This window comes from Acanthopagrus latus, chromosome 2 (genome assembly GCF_904848185.1).
Source record: "Acanthopagrus latus isolate v.2019 chromosome 2, fAcaLat1.1, whole genome shotgun sequence".
In the NCBI taxonomy this organism is placed as follows: Eukaryota; Metazoa; Chordata; class Actinopteri; order Spariformes; family Sparidae; genus Acanthopagrus; species Acanthopagrus latus.
Window position 1 is genome coordinate 15116313 of NC_051040.1, and position 27655 is coordinate 15143967.

A 27655-nucleotide genomic window follows, 5' to 3' on the forward strand; every position below is an offset into this window, starting at 1 on the left:
CAGCCCAAGTGCAGACAATCAGGCTTTTTTTTTCCCCATGAAATTTAATCTTCAGAATCACTTTTCAAGGATCCCACCGAAATGACAAATGTGGCTGGAAAAAGAAAATACATTGGTCTACAGCGAAATCCAAACGAGAGGGAACATTTTGAATTGATTTGGCTGTATTCAGTTTACATCCAGTACAACAGGTAGCAAACCTACTCACATGTCTGCACTCTGCTATTAAATTTGTATGTATGTGGGTGTGTATGTATGAATAAAGCACTCTTATTTTCCTCTCTCTTTTGCGTGAGAGAAAGAGCGAGAGAGACGCACAATTTCCAGCAGCCTGTAATGCATTACCTGTGAATGAAAAAAAGATTGTTGGTAAATATCAGTGACTCCATAACAACATGTATGTTTTATACTGCATTCATGGCAGACCAGCTCCCACTGGCTCGAACATAACCTCGAACACTGCCTGTAATAGGTAGGCCTATTGAAATATTATTGGTGGAGAGGTTAATAAAGGTCTCAGTAGCTCCATACCAGTTCCATTAAATGGAAATAATACATTCACAGGGCTGGATCAAGGTTGCATGTGTTTGTCTTGGTCGTGCCTGATATGTATATTCGAGATTTTTTTTTTTTCTTCTTTCAGATACAGGGGTAATCTCATTAAAAATAACAGTGGGTTTTTTGTTCAAGGTCAGAGCGTGACATATTGAATCATCATAAAAGGTGAAATGACGGTAGGTTCTGATTATTGTTATCTGCAGTACCCTCGGTATGCCCTCCTTTGTGGCAACAGCCTTTCGATGCGTTTTTGTCCCTTAAATAGGACCATGTATCTCTTTAAAACGTGGGAAATAGAGGCGACCTTGGATTTCTTCTCTCTCTGCTTCTGCAGCCGCACCAACACCACCATTGCCCAGCATCACTGACTACAGCACACGCTCACACACACAAACACACACAAAGCTGTAATTAAGCGGAGTAATCCCGTTTTAGCGACAATGAACTATAGCAGCCATAGATCACATATCCTCATGAAATGAATCACTGTGAAAATTATTGTAACATTACCAGAGGAGCAGTACACTGTAGCTACACAAAGATTATCTACATAGCCTCCAGAATCTATTGCTGCTGTAAACCACGTAGACCCTTACAGAGGCATACTTCATTAATCAGAAAATTAATCTTCCTTGTGGTTAAATTGGGTGATAAAAGGGGCAAGACTGAAGTTATATATATCTTTGTGTGTGTGTGTGCATGTGGTGTATGTTTCTGTGTGTTTCTAAATGTTTGAATGCACAGACTGATGAGGTCTAATACTTATGCAGTCTCGACAGCAGGCAATGGACTCTCTCTGTTCATCAGAGAACCCATTAGTTATCTCTCATCTTCAGGGAAGGTGGAGAAAGAGGGCACAGTTTCTTTGTTCAACTGAGGCCAGCGGAAGATTTAAATTCTCAGGTCGTTTCCACACCATTTTCCTCATTTTAAGCGATGCACAAAGCCTCTACAGCAGCTACATACAGTGACAGGTGTTTTCACGTATGTCTCCCACTGAGGCCTCTTTTCAGGGCTGTATGTGTACAAGCTGCACTTTGGCACTGAGATCTCCTTTACTCCTCTATTAGCTATTTTGCACCTGTCAGGACTGTCAGGACAATTTACACCAGTCCATAGGGTTAGGTGACTTCATGTCATATTTTTCAGTTCCGCTTTCCATGTCTTTGTTAACTATGAAGCAGGTTCTAGGTGCTATGTAATTGCTGTGCAATTAACAAGTGGTCAGTCAAGAGATGCACACAGCCCGTTTTCAGAGACCGGGCCTTTAAATGAGCTGTCAGGACTTCTTGTAAGGTTGCAAAAAAAACACCAGCAGAGACATGGTTGGTGGTGCCTGCCAAGACTTGTAAGAGCTGACCAATCAGAGTGGACTGGGCTGGTTGTTAAGGTAGATGGTGAATAGAGGTCCTGGTGCAATGGGCAGAATGAGAAAATAATGTTTTTTGAACATTAAAGCATGTAAACATAGTCCCATCAGAATTGTTTTGGGAAACTAAAACATCAACGTGAAGTAATAATAAGAAAATAAAACACACATACAGTATATGCAGAGAAGGATCCATATCCCGTTTTTTATAATATCACAGAAATATCTCACTGAGGGTGTATCCTCAAAACAAAGTGAGAAAGAAAGGGTAACTTGGAAGTAAAAGCCCTCCTAAAACCTGAAAGCACTGTTTGCGCAGCACTGGAACAATCTCCAACCTCCCCGACTGTGCCTCTTCAATAAGTATCGAATGCAATTCTACACACCGTCTGTTTTTACTGTGGGATTTGGAATCATATCTAGGTTACACTGGAGCTCACAGAAAACAAGAAAGCCATGCTGGTGTGCTTCATCTCCGTGCTCTTCTCTGTGTGTAACATACTGCTTAATTAGCTTGTATAGAAGCAGCATGAAGACAAGAAGCAAAATACCTCCCAAATTATGATTCATTTCAAAAGCTGTTGATTGACTTTTGATGTCTTGACTCTTGTCTTGCTGGATATTTTTGTACTGTCTTTTGTCTGTCACCTCTATACTTGCATCAGTTTTTTGTTCAATAACAACCTATATTTATGTTTGACAAAATGGCCTCTTGCAGTAGTGCTCGCCATCTGATGTTGTCATACTGCCACAAAAACTCTCAACATCCCTGCTTTCTTTGTTCGCTTTGCTTGTCAACAAATTGGAAAACACTGTAAGACAAAGAGGATACAACCTTATGATAGAGACAGTTTTTAATGCTAGTGGTTTGCGGTCTACAGCACTGATGCGAATGAAAAGCAGGGGGTTCGGCACTAAAATTGCTCCACCATGGCATTTTGATTAGAGGGAGAACAATTTTAATATCTGACTGTGGACCTTGGAAGTTTGACCATTTTCACAGTGTAATTCATCAAAATGCCAACATGTTTCTTTTCTCTTTTTTTTCTATATTGCAGAGCTTTATGGACCTCACTGCCTGTATTTGGTTAATGAGTTTTGCACCTTCGGGCTACATTTGATTATGACTGTTATTGTATAGAACTACATTTTAGCTGAGCAGCTTCTTCCATCCAGCACGAGCTGTTTTTGATATTCAGTCATGCCTGACCAACATCTCAACCGACTTTGGGAGGCAGATAGAGTAAGAGGATTTTCAGATTAATTTAAAGTAGAAATATTCACATCCACCTTTCCTTGTTAATGAAAGCGATTATCTCACAGTTAAATGGGGCTCGTGCAGGAAATGCATTCATCAGGACAATTTTACTGCTAGTTATAGTATTGCAAGTTGTTGGTTTCATGTTTGGACATGTATTCAAAAATGCTCCTTTGTTCAGAAGACCTTTTTATTTTGTGGTGGCATTTTATCATCATATCATGTTCACGATGGACCACTTTCCCCAAAAATGTGTATGCATATGCAGATTTTTTAAATTCAAGTAAACCTGATAAAAATATTCTGGTGGCAGAATGCCAAAACATGTACTTGCATGCTCACAAACGTTTAGGAACATTGGTACAGATTCAGAAATGGACGAAGAATTGAAAACAAAGAACAAAATGTCCGGTGTGAAAGGGGTTTTATTGACACCAATCTCTCCCCAACTGTTAACCAAACGCATGTCCTTAGCCATGTATCCTTGACTTACTATTCTGCACCTCATAGATAACAATATTTTCCTACTTGGAAAATTACCTTAGCTGAGCCCTTTTCGTTATGTGCCACTGTCGTGCTGTGCCTGCCTGAGAAAGACTTGAATAATCATATTGTCCAGTTAACATCCACTTCACCCAACCATTCTGTCATTTTATTTTGTGTATATGTAAAAAACCAAAAAATTGCTTTTACGATCTCACTGACCTTGTGCTTCCTGCCTGTTTGCCCATAATGATTACTGTCTGAATCTATAGAAGCTTCCACAACCACACGAGCCACTTCAGTATCTGAATAGAAAACTCAGCTTTCACATAGGTTTTATTGATCTGTCCAGGCTTCTTGAATAATTTCAGAGTTGGTTGCGTTTAGGACAGATACTGAGCTGCTGCTGCTAAAGCACAGTTTGCTGTCTATGATGCTCCCCTCCATTATCCACCACCCTGCAGGTACAAACCATTTCTCTCGCCGGCTGTGCACTGCCACAGAGGCAGGTTAGATCTGTGATTGTTTCCAGCCAGGCTTCCATGATGGATGACTAGCATGGCTGCTTAATATGATGCCTACACACCGTAGATACCTCCAGGAACAGTGTGTGGATAAGCTGTAGTTAATGCTTGGGCTGGTTTCCATCTTCCATTAAGCTCAGTGATGGGTGGTGTACTGAGCAGGTTCAATTTAATGTTGGGCATAAAATTGACTGATATTGCAAGAGACATAAAACCTGTCGTATACAGTCACACAACATGTCTAGATCGGCAATGTGTCAGATAATGGCTGCTCAGGCACAATCAGCGGAACTGGCTGCAGCAGCCTCGCTTGATGTCTCATATTCCTTGTGGGTTCTGGTATACTCTGCCAGCAAACATTCTAGTTGGGGTGCACTTCACTGGCTCCTCAGATCAACTCAGAATTGATTAATTGAGCTAATTAGGACACCATCTGAGGCCTTTTACGTGGACGAGTGAGTCGTTTTTGCTAACAATCTAAGGACTAAATTTTCACCTTTCCATCTCCCCCAGCACATTATAAATGGTACCTTTGAAACACGGGTTCTCGCGCAGTATAGGCATTAAGATGCCAGTGTCTTGTAATACAAATCGGGCATTCTGCCACTGACTCATGTCATTACAGTTGCAGCTACAGAGTAATTAGTTGTGGGTCCAAGTGCCGAGATGAACAGCCTGTAGTTAATTACATAAGATACTTGACCCACATCGACATCACGGTTTAAACCTATTGAATTAATTAACGGACAACAACATCTCCATTCAAAACATTCTCAGATCTCATTTAAGCAAGCTGACTGCAGCAATGACCGTCATCCGTCTTTACGTTCATGCAAGAGTTAGCAAATGGATTTCATGCGTCTCTGTTCATCGTTTCATAATGAGTTGGCCCTGTGCTCTATTTCAACCACAGTAGACCAATATTGAACTAAAGGAAACGCCGCTGACGATCATGTAGCTAGCTAGATTATGGTAGTTATTTTATTTAATCGTCCCGGTGAAGTGTTTTTGAGAAACTGCTTCTCCAGTGCAGCAACAACATCACCGCTTTCAGAACCAACTGACCCACAGAGGATGCCATATCCACCGCCCTCCACTCAGGCTTCACACACCACTGGAGAATAAGAACAGCTACATTAGAATGCTGTTTGTCGGTTTCAGCCCAGCATTCAATATAACCTGCCCCATGAAGCTGATTGGAATACCTAATTCTCTGGGCTGGAGTACTGCCCTCTACAACTGGATATTGGACCTTCTCACAAACAGACCCCTGACAGTACAGATTGTTTGGGTCATTTTATAACACCTGAGATTTTTTTTTTCAATTGCTATTATGATAATTATAGTTGGAGAGAGACAAGAAGTGTAGGGGAGAGACCGAGAAGAGATGACACTCAGCAAAGGGCCTCGGGCTGGAATCGGACTTGGGTCACTGTGGCAAGAAGTCAGCCTTGATACACGATGCAAGCTCTTCCAGGTGAGGTCCCAAGGCACCGACATAAGAATATTTTCTTATACCACCCAAGGACAAAGGAAGGCACATGCTGAATATGTACCAAAAATGCACTGCGGTTTAGTCAGCCAATGGCAGAGTCTGAGCAGGGTGGACTGTCAGCTGCCTGACAATAATGGGTGTAATTTTGATGCGTATGTCACGGGAAAGTGCTGTGGTAAAGGCAGTGTGTCCTTCCTAGCAAAGAAAAGAAAACAACCCAAGCGCCTATAGATACGACTATAATTCTGGCATTAGAAGGAGTTCAGGATTGTACCTCATTAGCAGTAGAGCACATAGAGCCTTGAGGCCTCTCGTGGCGGGGGGGCAGGGGGGGGGGGACAGACAGAGAGACGGACAGAATGGAGGGAAGAGATTAACTGCTTAGTGTTAATGGGGATAAAAGCACAGAAATACAGGTGCTGATTTACCAGAGTTCACATGAAATGGAAACAGAATGCAGTCGTAACGGTGTTCAGTCCACAAAGCGGCGCACATAGGAAGCAGGGAAGCAAGTTTGTATGTATAAACAGAATTTTATACATTTCCTTGGGGTATATTGTATAGACTGCACTGTGGGTTTATAAGGCATTAGTTTGAACAAAAGTAATTTATTTTCAAAAGCTGTCATCATGTTTAGTAGACCTTATAAGAGCTGAGACGAAGCATTTAAAGCATCTTGAGAGGAAAAAGCCTGCAATGACGGAGATGGCGGTTGTATAATACATATCTTGCTCCTTCCCCCCCAAAAGTCAAACTGGCAAACCTATCAGCCAGTCACGTTGTTGCAGTGCATAGTTGAGATTCGCAGGAGTTTCAACAGATGTGGTGTCTCTGCAGATTTGTAAGAATAAAAGAGGAGGACATCACGCTAATGCACAGGATTACCAAGAAAGTTGAGTTTATTAGGCATTTATTATACATTAGGCATTAAACTTAAAAGAAAAAGACACTGGTGTTGTGCAGTCATGCGCAGTAAAATCTTTGGAATTTTCTAAACATGTGTTAACACTTTATAAGAATTGTTTTATAAAAATATATATTTTTTAAATTTATGATTTGCCTTAAAATATGTGATTCTATAAAAGCATTTTTTTAGGTGAAGGGATGGCTTTGCTTCCTTTATTTAGATCAAGAATAACTTCCAGGGGCTTTGCCGAGTGGCAAGACATGCTTAAAAGGCCTTAGATTGTAAGCTGCAAATCATATCTAAGTGTATGCGAACCCGATTCACACCCTGAAGTAGACAAGTTGGATACAGAACGGTATTATTTTTATCAGCTGTAACGACACGGTTAAGGTGCAATTTATAATGGCTCGTTTAAATTTCATTACATTGAAATATTGGTGAGGAGCCTGAGTACATTTCCACTTTAATAGATAAGATGCCATCTTAAAAACAAAGGAGCCTATTAAAAGCTACATTTCGTTACCTTTCATTATACTCCCTCATGGTTGCAGAGACACTTCATTTTTCTGCTGGGAGAGGTGAATTCTATTAAAAGAGCTTCATTTTTAAATCTTTGTTTCCCCTGGGGCTGATAATTAGCGCCACTTGCCCCTCCCTCATTACCACCACAGGATGTGTCCTTGGGCAAGGCATTTAACGTCCAGCTGTGAGTTTGGAGCAGAGCTTTGTTAACAAAAGGAATGATCCGTCCTGAGCAATAGATATGTTTGTTTTTCTTTATCAAAGCTCCAAAGACATACCTGCAGTGTTCAGCTAAGTTTGTTTTTGTATGCTGCCTGCAGGTACACGATGTAACTCCCTTGAAAAGCCAAAGGCTAAGGTTTCTACTGGAACACGACTTTTTGAAGGGTAGCTGAGACTTTGCCACATCTTGAAGGCTGCTGGTTTACTTTCCACAGAGGACGATGTTTTCATCAGCAACCTCATGTGTGATTTAAATCTCCTTGAGCAATCCAGGACCACCTGCCTGGAAAGAAAGTCCTGTACAACACCATCAACTAAGTGCTTGGAAATGTAAACACAGTCATCGCCGATATTAAAAAGGATTGCAAGAAGAAAACGGAATAAACAGCTCATTATTTCACTCACATTGCCTCTCCACATGTTCATTCTTCAGCAGCAACGGATTCATAAATTATAGGTTTCAGAGTGAAAAAGAGTTTTGTTCCTGTACGCCCCATTAGTTTCCGTGTGCTGAAACTAAGCACACACATTAAACACCTGCAACAAACACACCTTGAAGTTTGACCCTTACAGCTGTTTAACCAGAGTAACAAGCTGTTGCGATTTGGAGAGACATTGATTTTGAAATCAAGTTTGTTTCCCCTCCAGTGCGCTTTGCCAACTGGGAGCCATGGCTGCCGGAGTCTGCCAAGGAGCCGATTCTCAGGCTGCACCGCCGGTCTGCTTCTGACTTGTGTTTCTGCCTCACTTTCTGCTGCCCTTGCTGTTACGGTGTTTTACAGTATGATTGAGAGTGTGTATCCCCGTGGAGTATTCTGTGGGTCGAAGCCATTTAGTATAGAATGTGTAGGGCATCATACACACAACACACACACACACAGGTTAGGGTCAGACACACACCCAGTTTGACCTGTTCGCATAGACACGTACACGCTCAAATATACGGGAAAGACAGAAGTTGTGGTGTCAGTGGGAGACACTTGAGGAGACCAGATGAGCGTTTGTTCCACATCCATTCATCTTTGATTCAGTCCTGCCCTCTCATTCTCTTTTCCTTTCATTTCTCTTCTTGCACTTCATGAAGCAACACTGATTTGTAGCCCCCCCCCCGCCTGCCTGCCTAGTGGTTTCACGGGGCTCTATGAATTCATTGCGCTGTCCCAATCAGGCACAATTGCAGGCGTGTCCACAGGATTTCATCTCAGCTATCTGTATATTGCGTTCTCCTGGTTTGTTGATGCATCTGCTTTACAGCGGTGATCCAACGCAAATGCCTTAATTACCGAGTACTCTGTGAGAAATGAATAATTGCACAACTGAATATAACAGCAGTGTGTACGGCGTGCTAACCTCTAGCATGCTGTCCATACCGAGACAGGACTGGCTGAGGCTCGCTGGTTAGCATTCTTAGTACAGTAACTATCTCTATCAATACAGTACATCTTGGACAGAATGTCGAAACTGTTATTCCCTCACAGTCTGTTAAACATGGGTGATTTCTGAGCAACACAACATTCTTACGTATAGCATGGATGGATTAACTTGGCCGATTGCACTTGAACGCATCAATTTGTGCAGAGGTCTTCATGATGCTAACCTTTCACTCAGGAATTCAGGGAATTTGGCCAGCCATCTTCTCTGCAAATGAAAGCCAACAACGGTCCTCAAATCCGGTCCACAGAGTGTGTCATTGAGAGGGAAGGCTATTCACAGACAGGTGTGTTATGTTTGTAAGAGAAGTAGAGAACGTGTGGGGTAGAGAGAAGCTCTACAATCATTTAAGATTTTGTCCATTGTAGATATAAATAAAATAGAAATCCGCTATATAAAGATGTGTTTTTTATATTAGGTGTGTGTCACCTCGGCACATGCGATGTTCGCTGTGCCCGACGTCAGTGTCTCAAGTGTTTTGTTTTCTGTGTGTGTTTTACAGAACCTTAGCAACCTAACTCCATTTAGATACACTCCAGCGTTTCACAAGCGTTGTATAAACATGCCTTCGAGTGTTAGCAAGGAGCATTTAGTGTTGACTGCTAGAGTTTTGACCAACATGCTCAGTGTTTAAGAATAAACATAACTCTTTCGGAGGTGTTTTGACGAAGGATATAGATAATCCCTGAGAAGCTTTTCTGACTCGATCCACCTCACGCCTCATTAAGGAAAAATCACATTTACAAAAGGCTTGACAGCTACAGTATGCACACGAACAGAAAGACTTAATATGCTGTATTTCATGGGGAAAAGAGGACAAAAAGGGTGAACAGTATAGCTTTAAGATAATGAATTATAGATGTTGTTAAAAAGTGATGAATGGTGACATGAAATCTAAATGAAGCTGGTGATAGATTTGATGGAGATAGAGGTGTTATTTGTCAAGGTGATAACACAATCCATTACAGGCTGTGATGCGGGGAACTTTGGACAGCACATCCTCTCAAGTCAGGTCAGTTAATAATTCATGAACATGGAAATATTCTGATTTCCACTGTGTAATCTAAATAAAGCATTCAATATTTTCTTGTTCACCCATTCACATAGCATGCCTGGCCATGTAAGGCTGAAGCCCGAACATCCGTACCATAAGTGTTCAACAGAATTTTCTGAATTGAGCTGGTAGAAGTGTAGCGGGATGAGCAGGGTTACATCTGTGCGTTTCCCTCCATTGAGATAGTGATCGATTAGCAATTTGTTACCTGCCCAAAGTCACTCCCAACCGCCTGTGGTCTGACTAGCAATAAGCGAGCGAAGGGGGAAATGGGAGGGTGCTCTTAATAGCCCTCCCCTGACGTCCTTGCCATCTCTCGTCTCGTCTCGTTTGTCTCCTCTCGCCTCCTCCTCTCTTGCGAGGCAGAGCTGGAACCGTGCGATCATATGGCGCACATGCAGTAATGACGGCGTGACATATGCTCATTACTGCATGATCAGTGCGATAACGTTGGGTTTGAAGACAATATTGGCAGTGCGGAGGCTGCAGTAATTCGCCTGAAGAGAGTGGCGCTGACAGTGTTTAAGGACCCCGAGGGCCGTGCTCCCTTTGACACTTTATTTATGTGAGGAGATAATTGAAGCTGGGACTTTTTCAACTCGCAATTAACAAAAATATCTGAGATCTTCATTTAATTAGAGCTTTAAATGACTGGCCTCTGGGGGTCATTCCACTTTTACTCTCGTGTCATTGTCATGTGGGGCCATTTATTGCAGAACGCCCTCCTCCCCTCCCCCGAACCCAAACTTTCCACACCTGCTATCAAAATGTTGTTAAATATTGATGCCTCGGGCTCACCTGAGATTCATCCTCGACCAGGACTTTTCTGACCCACTATCTTTTGAGCACGGTTGCGCCCCGTTTTGCTCCGTTTTCCAGTTCATCAATTTTTCATTGGGACTTCACTCCTCATCTTCACACTATCACTGTCTTCATGCTGCTTTAAGTCTTCCCATTTGCGGGGCAGTTGTTATGGATACACATTTCTTTTTCCTCGCCTTCTTGAGCTGCGCACCTGAATGTAATGGTGCCTTTCCGTCAATATCTTGTTATGGGCATTGTAGTGCAACAGTCTTAATGTGCAAATGAGAGCATAATACAATACGACACTGTCAATGGGAGTATAGTACAAGATCCCCCCCCCCACAGTTTGGAGCATGCAAATCAGGTGGATTTGATGCTGTAATGAGTAAACATTAGTACGTTTAGACTTAGTTTCCACGCTCTCCCCCAGATCCATGCTGAGTAAGACCCCACTTTGTTCATTATCCTCATAAGTTGCCGTGAAACATGAATATTTTCGGATTAGTCAATCGATGGATGCTCGCTGCAGCTTTATCCTCTTTCTGTCTCTCGGCAAGTTGCTGATGTGAATGCGGGACCCTCCCGAAGCTGCAGGCTGGCAGGCAGGGCTGATTCAGCTCCCGTGACAAAGATAGCAACTGCAGTGACAGGCAGAACAATAGATGCCTGCGCCTCAGATGAAGACACCCGTGACACTTGTACACCCGTCGCTATACAGCGTGTACATGCAAAGTAAAGAAAGCGGAAGGGCAACACCAACACTAGTCATATTTCCACGTGCCTGCTTGCATCTCTTTTTTCTAGACGTCCGATTGCTCCCGTCTTTATAAATACTCCACTCAGGATTTATTTCAGTTACTCTCACCCTGTAGCTTGAAATGTTGGAAAAAAGTTTAGGAGAAATAATCTGCATCACATGACATACATTAGGTCATAGAATTAGACAGAAATTGTGTGAAAGATTGAAATACATCAAGTGAATGCTTTAGGGAAATGTGCATCTTAAAACCCCACGAAGCATATTTGTAGTCTTAGATACACAAACATTTTCAACGAAATGCAGCGTAACGGACCACTGCAGAGTCTGCAAACACTCCGGGCTCCCCACCAGTCAGCACACTGACGAAGCCTCTCAGATTAGTTTTACAGTAAACCAGGTTTTCTCAGACGTGCTCCTCCTTGATGTCCCGATTCGACTTCATGAGCTGCTGCTGCTGCTGCTGCTGCTGCACCAGACCGGTTTCCATCAGCTTTGTATTGCCCCTGACAAGGAGACCGCTGAGATTCAGTGTTAATAAAATGTGTGTTTACTGCTGGGAGATGTTGCTGAGCGTCACACAGGCTTTTGCAGTTCACTCCAGGTCATTTCAGGGGAAAAAAAAAAACAAAAAAACAGAACGACGGCGCTATTTTCTGTATATTAATACATGTTACATCCTCCTTTGTTGAGTCCATTGTTTCTCCTCATGTCTAGACTTTTTAAACAGTCGGACGTTCTATTTGAACTCGCTGCCGGGGAGTGAAACATACCACATGCATATTCATTTTCCGCAGCTTGTGACAGTCTCTCAAACCTCCTTGAACATTGGTCACACATCACTTATTTCCATCTACAAGTTGCTTTTGTGCCAGTTCTGAGACTCCCAAAGCAACAGTACATGAATATATGCAAATGTGTGAGTCTCATTATGCATCTGACTTGCCTTTGGTTCAAACTGTCAGTTTTAATGGGCCATTTGCAAATGAATTACACAACGTTTGATGCGTGATTGACAGTTTTGATATTTGGATTGTGTAAACTGTTGCTCTGACGGGCGAGTCAAGCTGCTGTCAGACCATCCTGGTCTGTCAATCGCAGATCTTCACCTTCGCGCTCCGTTGACATGTATGACAACGTGTGAGCTTGAGTGTCGGACCGGGCCGAGACCTCTCATTTGAGTGTGCGACAGGAGTTCGGTTTTGATGCGTGGGTTGATTTTGGGCTAAATAAGAGGATAAATATTGGACTGGTGTCACGGGATGTGGATCGGATTGTTGCCAGACCGTTCTAGATGATTAATATCTAAGGTCAGCCTTGATGCCAGTCAGTACGCCATTATCCCCCCCATCAGTATGTGTAAGGTGAGGGTCAGAGTATTTATAGCCTCGTGCACCTCTCTGAAGCCAGAGCTGCCCTCCTTTCATATTCCTGTACTCCTGTGCTGATCTGGATGCCCCACCTGTGATAAAACACCGCCACTGTATTCGTAGTGTATCACAACCCGCTGCCAAAACCATGCGGCCGGTAATAAGGCGCCCGTAGGGTTTTAATCTTGAGGAGTGTGTGTTTGTTTCTGCAGGCGCGTCATTTAACACAGCAGTTAGGATCCCATAAAGCTCTCCTCAAATGATTTTCATCAGAAAGAGCGATACGCCGTGCGCACACTCATATTCTCACACCATATGGGGAGCGGTGGGTTTAGATTTGAGAAAGAGATTGAGGAAAAATGGTTATATTGCCTCAGAGTGTCTGTTTTCCTCAGCACGCTGTATAAATACAAAGGCCTATTTGTCAACTATGACAATGATACTTAACAGCATTCGGTGCTGCAAGACTGTCGGTGTCACCCCGTGGCTTTTATAAAAATGGGATTTTACCAAAAATGGATTGGGTAACTTTCTGTGTGTGTGTGTGTGTGTGTGTGTGTGTGTGTGTGTGTGTGTGTGTGTGTGTGTGTGTGTGTGTGTGTGTGCGTGCGCCTCTGCCAATGGCTGTGTTTTTTATTGAACAAGCGTGGACCAGCCGGTGGAGAGAGCATGGTAATAATTTGTCACGAGGAAGAATTGCCATGCCATTCTTGAAAACGGTGTAAATGTGTTGTTTTCTTCCAAACCAAACACCTCCTTTATTTATGTCTTTTCGGTACACTCCGTTCTCCCAGCTGAAAGAAATCATGTAAATTCAACCGATTCCTGTGATTCCCACATAATTATCACCATCTCCAACCCATTTATCCCAGCCTTTTGCATATTGTTCCAGTTGTTTGTTTTGGGGAACACAGCTGAAACAATAACAGCAGAGATGTATTGTGCGTCTTGCTGCAGCTGATTACATGTTTTGAGTATTGTGAGTTCTTTAAAGCTGTATTAATTGGGTTTTGGCTACAGCAGGGCAAGAAAAAGTACACAACAACAACATAATCTGCGGCTAATGTGTTAGCAGACAAGTTTTTTCATGTTTTTAAACGCCATCTTCGTGACTCAAATTCAAGCTCTGAATCCGCCGTACTCTCTCAAAGGGAAATAAAACCTTTAAAGGGAGCCACCTGCTCTCCTTTTGAATGAAGAAATAACAGTGCACAGTCTTTATTAGACTGTATTCTATATCTGAAACCTCACCGCTTTTAAAACCTTGTTCTGAGTCGCTCTGATTACACCGCGGTCCCCTTTTCTCTGATTTCATCTCAACCATCTCAGCGTGTGCCTGGCTTTCCTGTGAGCAAAGAAACAAAAGGAGTGTTACAATACCCGGCATTTTATTTCATGATCCTCAGCCTATTCAGTATTCAGGGGAAGCTTATGCAGAAAACGCAATGGGTATAACTCTATGGAGCGTGATTGCCTGTCTGTCTACTCATTCATGCCAACTCACAGTAAAAGTAATCTGTGCTATTGTTCTCATCATTCCTCCACAATCCAGTCCTCTGCAATGGGACTTTAAAGTTGTGACGCTCAGTAAGAGTGATCGCAGTGTTATATTGCCGTGAGGTTTCTGTCCGATGTGTCAGTGTCATGTGGACCCAAAAAAACATACAAATCTATAAATACTGCAGGCCGTGGCCGGTACAAATCTGGCATTTAAAATGCATTTTCAAAGATTTGGTGCCATGTAGGAGATGTGTGAAGAACCAAGCCTGCCTCTGAGGGTACACTGGTCAAACAAAATGGTCAAGTAAATCAGTGGCAGCTATGTCTGGGCGTCAGCGGTGAGCAGGTGTTTGAGAAGGAGGTTAAAAATTCAGTGTATTTGCCTGCTTTTGTTGTTGTATTCTTTTAAATGCAGTTTTAATGTTTCCTTAAAGTTCATATTGATACTTTTTTTTAGACAGCATTAAAGTATCTCTTTCCCTTAAAATACTATTATAATTGTGAGTTCATCTTCTTTTTTTCAATTAGCTGGGTCCAAAGTGAGTGTTTTGTTTGTCTTTGTAGGAATACTGACAGTTGGCATCTGTGTTTCATTTGCAATCAACAGTCTTGGTAGTCACCCATTTGTGGATAGAAAAAGCATAATGACTAAATTGTATGGTATGCACTGAGCATACTGCACTGTCCTAATGATTATGTGTTATGAGTGTTAGCAACGTTAGCTGATGTTTCCTAGCTAATGTTTGCTAGTGCACAAACTGGCAACCACTTGAGGAGCCAGTCGGGGTGTTGTTGTGCGGTGGCGATGGTATGCCATATTTTCTTGACTGAAAGTGATCAATAACACCTTTAATGTCTCATCTTTAATGTATTTCAATGCCCCCTGTAAAGCATTTAGATTGGCCTTTAATCTGATGATGCTGTGTAAACAAACTTGGCTTGTCCTGCCTAAAGAGCGAGAGACAAGAGGAGATCTAGAGCCTCGGGTTGAGTTTGTGTCCAAATATCTGAACACTCAAAAAAGTTCTATAAAAAAACAGAGTTTGAGGAAGAACGTATTAAAAAATCAAACCCTCTCCTTAAATTGGCACTCTGTTTGTTTACAACCCAAATATTTGATGAATTTAAGCTCAATACCATCACAGATTAGAAATGTATACATGTAATATTTTCGTCTGAGGATACCAAGGCTATATACTTAACACCTCTCACTCTTTGCACCACTTGTTTGCAAGTGTTGTTCCCGTCTTGGAATCACAGATTCTACTGGTTTCTCTCCTAAGCATTACATTTTAAATGGGTTTATCATATCAGTCTGCTTCGGCACTTCTAAGATCAGACACTAAACTCAAACTGATGTCGTAGATTCAGAGGATTGGAAAACAAAATATTCCTCAGGTTTCCTTTTACCGGGGTTGACCAGGTAAAAGGAAAACTGAGTAAAATGGTTTCCCTCTAACATCAGCAAGTGGATCTCACTCACCAGCCATGAGTGCAAACACTGCATCGACTGCCAGTCTCAAATTTGTCATGGTTTTTGTCACTACTCAGTGGTGCTTTAGTCTTAGGCTGCTGCAACATATCTGAGCTGCCATTGACATCGATTTGCCATAGTTACATTCAAGGGTAAATGAATCAGCTCTGTATGTGTGTGCGTGTGTGCGTGTGTGTGTGTGTGTGTGTGTGTGTGTGTGTGTGTGTGTGTGTGTGTGTGTATGTACGTGTGTGTAACTGCACCAGAACTTGTACTCTAGGTGATCAGTTGTTAGAAAGCATTTTACATTGTTTAAACCATGCCGCTCTAGAGTCAGACTAATTGAACAATAAAGCGCAGTAATCCCCCCGTGTGCATAACGATATAAGCTGCAAGGAATTTTCAGTACTCAATTAATTTCGGAGCAGGCCCCTCATTTGATGCTGTTTTTCTGTTTTTCTCCTCTTCTTAGAACCTCGGGGGGAGACTTTTGACAGCTGTTATTTGCATAGTTTTTCCGAGGAAAGGTCTGTGAAATCATCCTGATGTGTTGACAGTCCGTTCCCGTGGGCTCTCCTGAGCAATAACTCAGTGAGGTAGTCTTAGAAACTCACAGGATCTGTCTTATTGCCCATCACACGCAGCGAGCTGCCGACGTTACCTAAATACCAACAAAATAAGCATTAGGCAGATGAGATTAAAGCAAACTTGCTCTAAATTCCTATCACATTGCAGGTTGCAGGTCGGGGATTTGATTTCCTCCTGCCAGTGTAGGCCATTAATGCTGAAATAATTTCCAAAGCCAGAAGAAACCGTCAAATATTTATACGTGATAATATTCAGTTACTTAAAAGTCATCTGTTTTTTTTTTTATTACCTCTAGTTTAAGAAGCCCTTTAAAAACAGCCTCAGCAGCTTTCATGTAATTGTCGTTTGAAATTCACAGTGAAACTGTGAAATGTCACAACAGAATATACAAAGAGAAACTCAGAATTAGGTGTTTAAATCAGCTGGATTGGAGCGAAAGAACTCGGCTATACAAAGTCTAGTTTTATCACAAGCTGGTGGTATAGGCGACATTATGGCTGTAATAAAGAGAGAAAATCAAGTAGAGAATGTGAACTGCAAACAAAACTAGTTCACCACGAGTAAAACTCAAAGAAGAAGAAGAAAAAAAGAAAAACAAACTGATGCTTTCTCTATCTAGGAGAGTAAAATCAAGAGAGGCCAGGTTTTTTTTCAGTTGAACAACCTGAAATGTTACAACCAACAAACAAACAAGCTAACAAACCAACATGCCCACTCACCAATAAAGTCTCTGTCTGAGAAGTGCATCAAACTCCAACAGTCTCCTATAGCCAGTTCAGTAACATACTTAGTCCAAAACAAAATATTCCATGAATAAATGGTGACAATATCATCTTTATCTGTAAAAGGGTTCATCTAATTTCACCATTTAAGTGACATCTCATTAGTCAATGAGATCTGAAATCCAGTAATGTATAGTTTATTGAAGTTTTTAAAGCCCTACAATTTTGCAAGTTCATACATTTTGGTCTTTGAATAGGCTGATTTTCCACAACTCTGCTTCTGCAAAGCCCCTTAAAGTGTTCGCTATGTCAGAACTATTTAGAAAAGGTGTTTCCATCACCCATTAAACCCATTAACCTGAGAAGCAGGCACAGACTGTGAATCTTTTAAGGGTGTAAGGCATGAACACACACCCACAGAGTAGTATGGCGTGAATCATAGACTTGTGCTGCTGTCATTAAATAGTTTCACACCTTTCTGGTAGTTACTAAGATAAAGTCGAGTGCACTTCCTCACCTAATCTAGAGCTACAGAATTGGTAGCTGTAACCAAAAGGATGGGTCTTGATGATGTTGTGTTAACAAAATATACCATCCAAAGGAACTACTGTTATGTTCAGCCACAGTACATGGCAGACACTATCTGGAGCTATCCATCACATGCTCCTGTAGCTGTAGATCAATTCTCTGGTAAAGCACTGGGTCCATGTATTACATGGATTCTGCCTTAAATAGACTTGACTGACAGCGAACACATTTTCCCCTGACAGGCAAGTGATTCAAGACACGGGGAGAGATGCATGGTCATGCTGGTTATACTGCAGTAACTCACTTCAGAACAAAGACTCATCTCATGTAGAAAGAGACAGCTAGTGACCAAGAACTGTTCTAAAAGTTTATTGCACATATTTCAGTGCACACTAAAACATGTGACGACATAAAAAAAAAACAGAGTTACGCACAAAAACTCCTCCACATCCCAAACAAGGCTGACCTCCCCTGTTCTGTCCACCAACAAGCTCATAACAGTCCTTACAAGACCTCCACTGGTTTTCAGAATTGATTTTTGTCCTTTTGTAAAGTCCAGGTGGGCAGCTTAGACACTCCATGTAAGCACTTCCCCAAATCCTCAACCCACCTTTTACCTCAAGGGACATCTGTGCCAAAACAGGTGCAAACACAAAGCAGTGGACTTCCTCCTGATGAAAATGACATTGTGGCTGCAGTTGCACCTCTTCTGGCATAGTGCCTGTACCAGAATAGAAGCTCCAGTTTATTCAGTCTGGCTGCTCTAATCTAACCGTATGCCGTCTTCACAGGTGTACCGTCTGACATTTGGATGCTTTGTCCTCGGAGCGTCTAACGGATCAAAGTGGCTCACTATATTTGGAAGAATGTGTCTAAAGAGACTTGTTGTTTGTCCTGTCCAAAGTAAAGTCCTTTTTACAGTTCCAGTTTTCTGTCACTCCGTTTACACCGTCCTATAGTCGCTGACCTCTCTCGACTTCTTCAAAAAACTGTCAGCTCCTTTCAGCATTAACCCTGACAAAAATAAAGAAGAGCGTCTCACCAGAACCACCCACTCCTTCACCACCATGATGGCAGCTGTGATAACAAAGCTGAACCTTGATGGAAATAGAACCAGACTTGTATTTATTAAGCAATAAAGAATCCTTTCAAAGACTGGTGATGACTTCCTGTAGGACTAAAAATACTATGAATCGTGCTGCGAAATCAATGTGTCTGCTGTGCATTTAACACGTAACTTTGTGCAGTAAAAATGAAAGAAAGTACAGAAAGGTGTTACATCTATGACATTGTAATGTAATTGCACATTGTGAATGATTCCCTCAAGATAGTCAGCAAAGTCAAATGTCGGCTGAAATGTGTGATACTGCTCATTTGTGTAGTAGTGCTGTACAACGGTAAGAGCAAGCGAGAAGAAACGTTGAAGGCGAGGGATTGGAAGAGTTCATTTGCTGAAGCTAACTTGAGCCCAGTATGCTTTGACATTGAAAGCACTACTGTGACTATACACATGTAGAAGCACTTTGATGAAGGATGAGCTGAAAACTCAGGCTAGCTAGGGCAGACAGGCTAATGTTAGCTCGCTCACGAAAGTTAACTTCACAGCTACCTGTAACGTCCTCAGTGCTGACTGGGATGTGCAGCCCAGCGACAAAACAAAGCATGGAAGTGAGTCCAGTTATACAAAACTAGTGCTCTTCACTCAGAGACGGGACATTTTGTGTTGTCATTTTTATTTTCTGATTAACCGGTTAGTTACTGGTAAATTGGTGTCAGCTCATCAAAGCAAAACTGACATCCCTGCATCCAGTATACAAGGAGCAGCATTACCCTTCGTTTGAATTTTTACTGTCTTTTACCTCTTCTGTGGTATGTATCTGGCTCTTTGGCTGTTACAGTCAATGCACTGCAATGTTCACCAACTAGTGGCTTCCTGCAGAGGTCTGCTGTTTGGTGCTTAGCAGGTAGTGTACACAGTGAAAAACTGTGGTGTTTTTTTTTTTTTATCAAAGCCTTTTCTCCCTCAAAACAGCCGCCTGCTGGGGCCTAAAAGAGCAGTGAGAGCGAGCTACGACCGTGAATCAGGGGCCAGACAACTAAATGATGAGCTGAAACTCACGATAAGGCGTCATGAAGCCGAGTGAAGCTGCAAATTCAGATTCTGCAGATTCATCACGTTGATAAGTGGCCCGTTTACATTTTCACATTATCATTTGATGAATTGTCATCATAAAAATAATGATACAGCCGCTTCAGACCAATTGAATCCTGTCTAGCGATGATCTTTACATTGTTTTATTAGAATGATTTTTGTCTGTAAAACTGTCTGTTAGCAAAGGTAATAACTTAAATAAGACATTGGCACTGCTAACAGTCTGCTTTTAATGGGGGGATGCATATAAAACAGTGTAGCATCTCATGCTATGCTGGTAGCTATTACATAAATATTTTTTTTTTTTCATGTTATGTGACTTGATTTAGTTTATAAAGTTACAGTTTATTAAAGGAGCTTTGCGGTGTCACCAAAGCAGCACTATTGAAATCTTTGCCCATGTTTTCAATTAAGAATGAGATGAAATGTTGTGTGTTCTGTTGTGTGGGGCCTGCTTTTATAGATGGAGCAATTATCCAGAACATGGACAAATTCCTTCCAACTTCCTCCCAAATACGTTCCAATGCAAATCTTTGTGTTGGAAGGAGCTTGTTCTTCTAAATTAAATGTCTGTTATATTTCCATGACCGGAATACGTGAGTGTGTTTGTCTTATTTCTGTCAACCCTCTGGGAAGTCCTAATAGCACTTCAGACCTTATAAATCCCAGAGGAGAGAGAGTAATTTCTAAGGTTTAGAGTGATGATAAAATGCTTTTACTCCTAAGCCTAAAAGTAGGACCAAATACATGTATCCATCACGGGCTGAGTTGCAGGTCAATTAGGATGGATTTGCCCTTCTGAAATCTCCCTCACTTAAAATATTCCCATGACTAAGAACATAATGTACCCCCCTCTGAATGCCCCAGTGTGCATCTCATTATCCTCACCGCTGTGGGTCTCCTGAAGGAGAACTGCAGCCACCTTCATCCTGATTTATCATCTCTGCCACTTCAGCCCTCAGCTCTCCTTAAACTCAGCATAGTGTTACTGAAAATAGAGAGTAATGAATTGAAACAAAGCAGGACATTTTAAAGGAGGTCTATTACTGTATGCTTCCCCACACCCTTTAGTATTTTACATAGGTTGTTGTGCATGTAAAAGATCTTCAAACTTAAAAAAAAGTCAAAGTCAAAGTTGCACCAAGTGGAGCTTCTCTCCCCCACAGAAAACACTGCACCTCAAATGTCACATCTGTAGACCCGCCTTTAATACTGTAACTTTGTGACATCACTACATCAGAGTCATGTGTTTGCATGATTTATGCAGGTGCAATTGTTCTGCAGCTCTAAGCGGTGCTGGCTCAGGTGTGTGTGAGCTGACCAATCAAAGGAGACTGGGTATATGTAAGGGGAGGCCTTATGGAGACAGGAGCTAAAACAGAGCGTTTCAGAAGGAGGGGGAATACAGAGCTGCATCACTGGACAGAATGAGAAAACGGGTGTGTTTTTTTGAGCAATAAAGAAAGTAAACCCATTCTAGCAGTTACCCAGAATAAAATAACAAATCTGATAATGAACATCATATGTCACCTTTAAAGCTTGGTTGCCTTTTTTGAAAGAAGTGACATGTCTTTAATGCCAGCCTGTTGCCTTTGGCAAGCAAATCTGGACACCTATCAAGCATTTACGCAATCTGTTTCCCCTCTGTTGGCCAAGCACTTTTACAACAACAACAAAAAAAGAAGAATCAGTGGAGCAGGTGATCTAAAACTCAAGCTAAACAATGACCTCTCAATATCACTGAACAACCTGCAAAAGATCCTCGGATAAACTGAGGCAGCCTCTGGAGGAACAGAGGGCGCAGAGGATGCCACGCTTCAGAGTACGAACGCAGCAAACAACAGCTTTATTCACACATGACGGACACATATGACAGGTTGTCACAGCTAGCCTGCGTCCTGGCAGTAAGGAAGAAATTACAGCTTAGTGGCTTGTGAGATGTGTATGAAAGGATTTTCTCCATCGATGTACACAGAAGGAGAAAGGAGGTCTTAAGGTTGGACAAGCAGCCTGTGAATGAAAGTGTTCCGCCAGGATACATCTGGGTAAAGGAACTACAAGAGCAATTTCCATTAATGACCTCCGCTGCAGATAAGTGACCAACAGATGATGGAACAAGGCTCTCGACACTTAAGCTCAGTGCAAGGATTTCAAAATAAATGTTATTAACATCGCAACTTAAGAAGGTAACCCACATTACAAAAAAGAAAAAAAGCAGCAACGATGGAGGAAAAGTTGTTAAAACCCCTGTGGGTCTCAGATTCACTGAGCAGCAGTTTCACACTCTCACTAGCAGTTTCCCAGCATGCAACAAGAGCGAGTGAGAGAGTGAGTGTGTGTTATCTGCAGGTTCAGCGGTTTGCCGCACAGCTTCATCCTGTTTGCGTGCGTCTCGATGTCGGTTGATGTTTAACAGTGTGGTCTCTGTGCTTCTGTTTTTCAGGTGGCTGTGACAGGGGCACCCCCGGGGCAGGACCCATGAGGAGTCATAGAAGATGCTCACAGCCTGGGCGCTTCTGCTCTTCTTAGCCATGTGGGTGAGAAGCACCTCTGGTGGCCCGCTCTCCTTCAGAATAGGTAATTTTTTTCAACACAATTCTACAGTTTTGTAATAGTGAAAAAAAAAAGAAAAAAAAAACTTCCCTTCCCACACACGTTGACCTGGAAGTTTCCTTTTTGGAGACTTGGATCAGAGACAGCTCATCCTTGCAAGGTATTCATAGACTTCCTACATAAAAGGATTTTATTTCTGAGACTTGAAAAATCTCTGAATACATAAATGATTCAAAGTTTTTAATTACCAGGCTTTAAAATCAAACTGCTGTTTAAATGTTGGCTTAAATTGATTGCAGAGTCTGACTTTGCCGTCTCTAATGAGAAAATAAGGTGAAGAAATTCAATTGAAAGTGTTCAAAAATAGATATTTTTCCCCCACTGACACAGCTATCACGGTTATCAGTAGAAATTATACATTTTGATTAGAAGACTGCTTGACTTCCCTTGTAATTTAATAATGTAGCTATGTAAGAATTTTGGTAAAAACATTCAAAAATAGAAATTATCAACTGGATTTGAATAGTCATTCTATAATTAGGGGTACATTTCATGTCAACCAAAAAGTCAAATATTATATTTTTTGATAAATAAACTAGTTCCCATAATATACACCCTTAATGTGCTAAAATCATTAATTGCCAAGTTTAAGTTGAACTGTTTTACGGCCAAATGTTGTGTCATATACAACATATATGAAATACAACACATTTAATGACACACTTTTTTGAAAGTGTTTACGTCTATTCAGCAGGGGTTCACCAGGGGTTTTGAGGTTATCTGTTGAACTTATTTAAAAATGTGAATCTTGAGCTTCATGATGGACATTCTGCGAGATGCTATGATGAAGGATGAGGATTTTTCAACATAAATCAACATTACACTGAATTTAGAGTTATTCATCATCCTTATGTAAGACTATCCAGAGATATTCCCCATCTTTACGTTACAGTTTTTAAAAGATTTATGACACAAAAACCACATGTAACTCCCTCCAAAAAGGAAATGACATCAAGTGATTTTGGACAAGTGACTTAAGAGCCAACCATTGCTGAAATTAGTGTGTGACTCTGTTTGCTGCAGGTGAATGGATTATGTAAGTATAACCATGATCTTAATCCAACCCCACTGCTCACCAAAACCTAATCCCTTTTAAACCCCAACACTGTATCTCCCATAAAGGCAGCTTCACCTGAAAAATCTACAGACTGCCTTTCATGCCAGTGGGAATGTAACCTGAAAAACTGAGGCATTATAGCATGTAATACGATTGTAATTCAAGCATCGTCACTGTGCTGACTGTTTTGAATACAGTAAAGTTAAGTATAATTTCTTGATAATTCAGTGGCGTTGTTCCACCTGCAGCTTCAATAGTTCGAGACAGAAGCAGGACGTGAAGCAGACTCTACAATATTCTGCCTCTGGCAATAGTGGCAGATCGATGGACCAAGGTTGACACTGACTAGACTTGGAATCTGGCACCGGGGCATGGTTCAAAAGTCTAATAACCTGCCAGAGCCTTTTGGTAACCGATGGGAGTTGTTCCATCTTGTTATTATTCTCCCACAGTCAGCAGGCCTCTGACACCCTGTCGCAAGCCCCCTGTCCGCCAAGAGTTTGACTGACTGTCTCTTTATTTATGTATAGGCCCGCTTAGTCCTGTGTGAGCGTGAGTCTCTGTGTGTATACTGTATACAAGAACAGATGTGAAGTATGGGTAATGATAAAGATTGAGCACGAGATGGATTCCACAGCTCAAATACGGCGCTCCCAACATGGTCTCTCAGCAGCTGGCGTTAAATTTAAAACACGGTTGTCAACTTTCAGTAGCCGCTCCGAGTGAGATTTGTTGTCAGGGGCGAAGGGTGGAAGTTAATAACACCAATTCAGAGTTGAAATCCCCGTGTGGTTATTGCAAGGCTTTTTAAAACACGAAGTGAAAATGATGGCGTTAAAACGTGAGCAGAAGCGCAGTTTAAGAAACAGAAAAAAGATTGTCTTGGTGAAAAACTCCTTCAGGTGTCAGGGATTCTGCTCTCAGCATGATAAAACTACGGCGCATATTTTCCAGGCAAAATGAGTTTCAGTTCTTGACGAAAGCATTGTTAGTTTTAGTACAAAGACATCTCAGACCGGCTGGCGCATAAATGCGCATTGGAACTTTAATACTTTCTTTCTTTTTCCTGATCCTTTTACTGCTACTTTGCTGTCGTTTGAGAGAAATAACTCCTGTTGTCTTCCCAGTGTTTCTGAAGCTTGAATAAAATGGACTCGGTTCAACTGTCACCTTTGAACAACATCTCTTATTTTTGGAACAAGACATTCTTTGGTATCACTCAGTCATTTTTTTTCCTTCTTTTCCCCTGTCTGGAAGCTCTGCCACGGCTCGGCTAAGGTTTTGCAGAATTCGTGTGCAGGTTTGGCATATGATGCCCCAGACATACAACAATGCAGCTTCAAAGTTTACTATATCAACAACAGCGAGAACAAATCATTCCTCGTTGGAAGATACTGTCGGACAAATGATGAGCATTCCTCTGCTTTTTTCTCTGCATGCATTCTCCTCCACCCTCAACCTGTTTGCAGAAGTCTGAACAACATCATCTCTGCAGCGATGTCAGTTTATCTCAGTCAGGTTGGATTGGTGATGGGAATAATTAGGCAGTTGGTCCATTTTTTACCCTTTTCTTCTAATGTCATCTGTGCACAGTTCTGGTCTCGTGGCCTGTTTACTGTCGTTTTGTTTCGCACTGGCTGTGTGTGTGTGTGTGTGTGTGTGTGTGTGTGTGTGTGTGTGTGTGTGTGTGTGTGTGTGTGTGTGTGTGTGTGTGTGGAGATATGCAGACACACACACACCGAGGCACACAAACAAACACATACACCCCAAACACCACCACAAACTCCCTGCCATTTGCACTCCAGGAGATGGTATTTAACATGGCTGTCCCTCGAGTCCTGCCTGGCTGGCATAATGTCACTGTCTGGCCTTCTGTGAATGTATCGGAGCCAAAAACAACCTCCCGCCCCTGCCACATTCCCCCCGCCAGGACCAGCCAGCAGCCAGCAGCCAGCAGCAAGCTAAGTGTAGGTGAACTGAGGAACTTATCTCAGTCTCGGCTGTGTAGTTGGCAAATGCGGCGGGGGGGAACGATGGACTTTCTTTTGCAAATTAGTCGGCTCTGGCAGGCTTTCTAACAGTGGTGGACTCAGGGTGTTTGAGAGGCAGGGGCGGGAAAACAATAAAAAAGGCACCAGTGTACAGAAAGTCACAATGTATTTATAGTGAAACGGTTAGAAAATCCTAGATGGCTCTTGTTTTCTCCAATGGAGGGGCACCATAGAGGGCACTGTATCTCATTTTCTCCCCAGAGTTCACCAGTGTCCTTCAAATTGGGAAGATAATCACAAATCAATTGTGACTTTGGGCATTTTTTCCTCCACTGTGTTGCAGCATTGAAACAATGCATATCTTGCCGTGTTGTTAGAAGATGTTGTGATTAAAAGTAATGAAAGATTAATTACAGCGATATTGACCTGAGAAGGTTTAAATAATTGAATTTGCTTCGGTGCTGCGTCTAATAACAAAACACCACACAGACAAGTGAGGCTTTAACAAACCATGAACAGGGTCCTTTAATAGACTGTATATTAAAAAAAATCAATTCACGAAACATTATAGTGACGGAACACTGTTTGAGAGGAGCTCTTCAAATGGGGGTTGCATCAGTGAAATGTTTAAACAGGAAGAGATGCTGCATAATGTTACATGAAAAATGAAAAAAAAACAAAACCCTGTTCTACCATATGGCGCAGCTTGATTTTTCCGGGTGGTATTCCCCCATTAGCTGCATGTAATGGCGTCTGCCGTTTAATTTCATCCAGCCAATAAGCCGCTGCTTGTGCTAACACGCACGCATAATCACTGCAGTCAGCTGATGTCTGTTTGTTTTTTTGTTCGAGTGAAAAAAGAAAAATCCAGCAAAATCATCAGGAGAAGCGCATGATCGTTCATTAGAGCTCTATTCATCAACGCCGCAGAGCCCTCACTCCACACACACGCACACACACACGCAAACACAAATGCTGCCTCCATCCAGTTCAATATCAGAAATAAAAGCCAATTATCTTCTATTTGTAAGTCAAAGGCAGTTGGAGGTTTCGCAGGAGATGGATTGCTTTGACCGTCTCACGGCCCCTACTGGAATTAGCTTGACAAAGGCAAAGGGATGAGCAAAGTGCTGTAAAGTGATCGCTGAGGTTTTTTAAAAGAAAGTGTTGAATCTCGCTGTTGTCACATTTCGGCCCCTCCTCAACATAATCGAGGGGTTTCCAAATAAGTCTCAGCACACTGTATTTAATCAGCGTGCGCAGTTGTGGCAGACAGGTGGCAGATTCGTCTTCATTGTTTTATTGTGAAATCCAGATGGGCACTCGAGTTGGATTCTCTTATCTCTCGATGCCTCCCAGAATGGTTCCTAGCGTTGGGCCTCACCACAGGGAAAGGGCCCTCCCCCCCAGTGCGACTAACACTAAATTTAGCTGCTGGCACCCGACTGTTTGTCGACTCACTCAAGTGCCGTGAAATTCCCTCGGCAGATATCCTTTACTCACCTTAAGTGTGCTGTCTGCGCGCGAGGAGGGCCGGCTTCAGATTTGATTTTCGGAGCGTGTGTCTCGTCCGTCTTTAACCGGAGAGTGGGGATTGATATTGATTGTTATAGAGAAATCTGTTGTGAGCTCCAGCACCGGCAGTTTTTTCATCGTTCATAATGAATTTAGGGAGCCAAAATCCTCCATCGTCTTGTTCTGTATCGCATTAGAATATTATGAATATGCAGAAAAAGCACAACTCCGGGGCATGGATGGGTCTGATACATATTAGAGATAGATCTTTTAAAAGCTTGTTTACGTGCCGATAAATCTGTTTTAACTCTGTGCATGTTGTTCTACTCTTAAATCCAACAATATGTAGTTTGTTTCATTGATTATCATTCGATCTAATTTCAAGTAATTGAATAGTTTGTCAATAACTGTTTACTTGGAATGAGCTCTGCAGAGGGCAGCAGGGGAATGTATTAAGAAACAGATATTTTGCTGCCAATGACATTTCATGAATAATCACTTTTCTTATTATTAGTCCCTCAGGGAGAACTCCAGAGCCAGGCTGTCGATATCTGTTGCTCTTATTTTTCCCATGTATTCATAATTTCTTTCAGCCTCTCACTCCAGTCAGGGTCACAGTGGCAACGGCAAGGGCAGAGGAACCCATGCATAATTTTTCTCAGGCAACTTCCTCCAGCTGCTCTCCGTCTGATCCCCGAGTCCTCGCAGGCCAGTTGGGAGACGTAATCCCTCCGGCATGTCCTGCGTCTGCCCTGCGGTCT

At 42.1% G+C, this 27655-nt stretch overlaps 1 protein-coding gene across 1 annotated transcript in view; it reads left to right on the forward strand.

Moving 5' to 3' along the window:
- The window catches only part of grik4 (glutamate receptor, ionotropic, kainate 4), a 329989-nt gene that overhangs the window by 149801 nt on the left and 152533 nt on the right, over positions 1–27655 (forward strand). Inside the window, exon 5 of the mRNA XM_037084197.1 lies at positions 22162–22295. Coding sequence (XP_036940092.1) covers positions 22214–22295 — 82 coding nt within the window. The 5' untranslated portion in view covers positions 22162–22213. The remainder of the gene's footprint in view (positions 1–22161; positions 22296–27655) is intronic.